Source organism: Cryptomeria japonica, chromosome 10 (genome assembly GCF_030272615.1).
Source record: "Cryptomeria japonica chromosome 10, Sugi_1.0, whole genome shotgun sequence".
NCBI lineage: Eukaryota > Viridiplantae > Streptophyta > Pinopsida > Cupressales > Cupressaceae > Cryptomeria > Cryptomeria japonica.
Genome location: NC_081414.1, coordinates 49,693,136 through 49,697,977, shown reverse-complemented (window position 1 = coordinate 49,697,977; position 4,842 = coordinate 49,693,136). Strand labels below are relative to the sequence as shown.

Below are 4,842 nucleotides of genomic sequence, written 5' to 3'. Positions count from 1 at the left end.
TAATCAATAGTGTTGATATTTGTATTGCCATCAATGCCAAAGGGGGAGATTGTTGGCATTTGCATGAAGATTGCATTAATGATATGTTATGTAGTCATTGATGTCAATTAACCAACAATGATATTGTTGTTATTTGTTGATATTGTCTTGTAAATGGTAGGATGAGCTTTGTGAAGGAGATTGTGAACCGATATGTAAGTTTGTGAGTTGAACCATTAACCAGTAAAATGTTAAACCCTATCTATTTGATATAAACGGTAAACCCTACCAGTTGTTTTTGTTAAACCCTAACCGATTAAGGTTTTTGAATTGGTTATGTTGGTTTATGATCTAATGATGAGTGGCAATTATGGTGACACGTATGGTCATTGTATGCAAACAATTTCAAGATGTTTTTGGCGCGTTGTTGTAAACTTTTGTCTAGGGAATGAGAAAAGTGTATTGCATCTAATGCAAAGCGTGTGATGAGTTACAGAGATCAAAGAGGGGATCAAAGAGAAATCAAGGCTTTCTTGATTAATGTGCAAGAGATTGTTATGTAATCCAACGATCATACTTGAACCAAATTTGTTTGTAATCTCAATGAGAATTAGGTTTTTATTGTGTTGTCGACCTTATTGATTTGCTTTTAAGGTCGATGAAGTTGTTTGGTTGAAGGTATTGGCAGAGATCAGTTGAGTGTGTGGGTGCCGAACTGGATGATGTGTTTGTAGTTTGAGTAAAGGCATATGGAAGCTTAAAAGGGATCTGATCAAGCAAGTATAGTGTTATTCAGATAGATCAAGAAAACCCATGTTGTTTTCTAACAATTACAGCAAAACTGAAATCCCTTAACCAGGTAAGCTCTAACAAGCTTGGTTACTTTTCAAATCCTCTAACAAGGTGATCCATTAGCTTCGATTTTCAAATCCTCTACCGAGGTTACTCCTAACAGGGTATTGCTTCTAACAAGGCATTTGTAGTCAATCCCTTAACCGGGTAATTCTTAACAGGACTTTTGTAAAGCTTTAACAGGCTTGGCTCCTAACATGGCGAACTTTAGAAGAGTTTAGATAGTTATCTTGTGAGTCTCATCTCACCATGGTTTTTCCCATTTGGGTTTCCACGTCAAAAAATATTTGTGTCATGTGGTGAATGTTTTTGTGGTCATGATCTTATGGTTGATTTGATTAACTACTTAACTATTATGATAAGTCATGATAACCGGAAGCATTGAGAAATGAAGTCTGTTGACATATGATAAAGCATTTGGATGTTTATAAGTTTGATATTGTTTACTGTTAATTTGTTGTAACAGTGAACCAGTTTATCTTATGAGTTTTTATCTTGACAGTGGTATTTCATTGATAAGTTTACTTTGTGTGATTGAAATTGAGATTGGGAAAGTTTTTATTAGTTTTTCTATTTACTGATTCACCCCCCCCCCCTCAGTAATCTACCGGATACTTATTCTTTCTTCATACCATCATTCTCTTTCCGCACTCCCATTAAGAAGAATGTCGATACTTCCAAAGCCCTATTGCTTGTCTCCACCTCATGCCTCTCTTGAATAGAGTTGTAAATGAAGACTTCATCATGATCAGTTGTATTCATATGATCTCCCATCTTAGTATCAGTTTGAGGAAAGCTTGGTCTACATGAAGGAAGCATACTATCGCCTCTATTAAAAATGGAATTGATTTCTTCTAGCAACATCCTAGAATCAACCTCTTCCCCCAGGTTTGAATGAGACGTACCATCTTCATTTGCCATGAAAGTTTGAATCTATTTGAATAATCTATTCTATCCCAATTCTTTTCCTTTCCCATTGACAATATAATCCTGAATTAGATGCCTTGTTCTTTTGTATTTCTTACAACTCTCTACATTTTCCTCTTCATCTATTTTTTGCCTCCAAATACCTTCCGAGGTACAAATTTCCATCTCCTCAAGAAGTGGGGGTATCGATCTCCACTTGACACAATTTCTCATGTAGATGCTAAAATCCTTTTTCTCCATCACCTCATCTACAAACAGAAATTGCCCAACTTTGTTGCCAAACAATTTTAAGGTTTCAGGGTCTTTATACTCATTCAAGAGATTGTAAAGCCTCAACCTGGCCAAAACCTCATCAATGGATGCCTTCAACAGGTCAAAATTTAGCTTCTAGTCCATAATAAATTAAAAACTTTTACCACCCATCATTAATATACCATTGTTAAGTATCATTTGTTCTTTGAAGGCTTGGGACACACCACAAAATAAAACCCATTTGGGAAAGTATTCAAACAAAATCTTTCCCCCAATGTTCATCTCACCATTTCATGTAAAAATCCCTTTCCCTTAACATTTCTATGGCTTCTTTCCACTCCTTATTTTCTATGTGAATAATCAAAGAACATGGGTTTAGGGTTTCTTTGCATACCTTCTTGGCAGCATTATGTTCTTTCAGTCACAATAACTTGTTCTCAATATCCTTAAAGTTTTCCACACGACCCATTTGAAGACCAGAGAATCTTTTTGCTCACAACTGTTGTATGTTGGGAAGGTTTTGAGTTTGCATATTCTTTTCTAGAATCCTTTGGTACTTCCAAAGGGTTTGATCCTCCCAAACCCTGCTTGGGGGGCGTCAAGCCTTATTGTGAGACCTCCCATTACTCCTTCATCCTTGCAAGCTTCGATGGCCATTTCCTTATGAAACTCTAGTTAGTCATTCCTCTAAGCCATCTTTCATAAAGCATAACACCGAGTTTAATGAGATTTTAAAATACAATAAAATTTTAATTAGATTGTATCATACTAATATTAATATAATATAATATAGTATATTTATAATTAGTTATATTTTTAAAAAGAAAAAATATAAATTAAAGTTTAATTAAAAGTTTAAACATTTTAGAGGTTTCTCATTAAATTCCAAAAAAATGCATTTACATTAATTTTGAAAGCTGACAAAGCATATTTTCTTGGGTTTGATGAGGCCGCTCTAAAATGCATTAAAATATTGATTAGCTTTGATTTTGAGTGTCTTTAATATAATATAATATAATATAATATAATTAAAATTTTACTGCATTTAGAGGTTCCTCATTAAATTTCAAAAATGTATTTACATTAATTTCAAAAGCCGACATTTTGGGTCCATATTATACAATACAATACAATTTCTTTAAAATTTTACCCTTAAGGTAAGATATGAAAGGGTGTTGTTTCACTTAAAATACAATCTTTACGGTTATAATAAATACATTATTTTAGGTTTAATGAGGAGGTTCTAATTAAAATTTAATGTATTTTAGAGCTTCCTCATTAAGCTCAAAAAATGTGCTAACAATAATTTTAAAAACGGACATTTTAGATCTCTACCCAAAATATGAATATCCATATATATTAATTAGATAGACTATAAGTCTCTTTTATATAATATAGCCTAATTAAAATTTTACTGCATTTTAAGACCGCTCATTAAAAACCCAAAAATTGCGCTTACAATAATTTTCAAAAATCAAACATGTATTTATATTTGACGCTTAAATAAGGTATTCTCAAAGTTTAAACGCAAGTTTGAACTGATAAATCTTCTTGACAGGCAGGATCGTCCGTCAAATTTAGAGGACAACAAATGAAAACCGTTGCCACCTTTGATGAAGATGAGAAAAAACTATAAATAGGCTTCCACAACTGGGATTCTTTTCAGGCCTTTCAATACAGACGGCAGTGGCGGAAAATATCTGCCACTGTCACTCATTTTCATTCTCCATTGCTGCCCAAATCTCCTCTATTTTTCTTGGTTTTTAAAAAAATTAGTAATACAATTTGAAGAAGTGGGTCACAATCAAAGAAGCCACAATGGTTGACATGAAGGTAAGTGGCTCACTTCGATTCTCAGTTTCTTTTCCTCTCTGAATTTAATGATCTGATTGTTTTTTTTTGTATCACTGGTTTTTATTTGGTTGTTTTCTTGTATTTTGTTTACATATATTTATCAAAGTTATGTAATTTTTACAATTCATAATATTAGTTTTTTCCTTTTTTCTGATTTAAATGGTGTGTGATATTTTTTATTTTCAATATTTCTGATCATACTACATTATTCATCATCAGAATGAAAGAAATAGTGAGATCAGAAATATCCTTAACTTTGTGTTATTTTAGGGTTGTAATTTTGTTTGAATTAATCATTTGAATTTTTGAAATGTGTCAGACTTTAAAATGATGACAATCACTAATCTTTATAACCAACCCAAAACCAAAACCAAATCATTATTTCATTTGGGTAGTTTCTCTTGAAATAAATTTTCTGTTTTATTTTTTAGGGTTTTCTGTCAATTGGACATAAAATGCTATACAATCCTAATGCTATACAATTATTTGTAGATGATATCTATCGAAGAGCATGAAAAATATGAGCAAGAACATTCAGCTTTAGAAGAGAGCGAATCTCAATGGTATTTTAGCAGAGAAGAAATCGAGAAGTCAGCATCAAGAGAGGAGATTGATTTGAGAAAAGCAATCTATTACCAGAGATCATACAGCACCTTTCTTCAAGACCTTGGAATGCGGCTTGCACAGTAAGTCATATGTGACTGAATTTAGTTCGTATAAGGATGTGGGTTTTATGATATCTTTGTTGATCATTTAAAAAACATTATGTTTAGGGTATGATATTTTTGTATTTATTTTGTGAATTTTGTTTTGCATCAACATCATTTCATGATAGAAAACTGGAATAGAAACATTATGAATCACAAAATGTGATCAAACAAAACTCAAACAACTGAATCGAACAATATTATGCTGTGGAAGTCTAATATCTTTTCATTTATGACATTATCCGTAGGAAGTTGTTAATCTAACCCTACT

The 4,842-nt window shown here is 32.4% G+C and overlaps 1 protein-coding gene across 1 annotated transcript in view; it reads left to right on the top strand.

Moving 5' to 3' along the window:
* Nucleotides 1-3,828: 3,828 nt before the first annotated feature.
* The window catches only part of LOC131858766 (cyclin-T1-5-like), a 14,051-nt gene continuing 13,037 nt past the window's right edge, over nt 3,829-4,842 (top strand). The window contains exons 1-2 of the mRNA XM_059212215.1: nt 3,829-3,843; nt 4,357-4,550. Of these exons, the coding sequence (XP_059068198.1) occupies nt 3,829-3,843; nt 4,357-4,550 (209 nt within the window). The remainder of the gene's footprint in view (nt 3,844-4,356; nt 4,551-4,842) is intronic.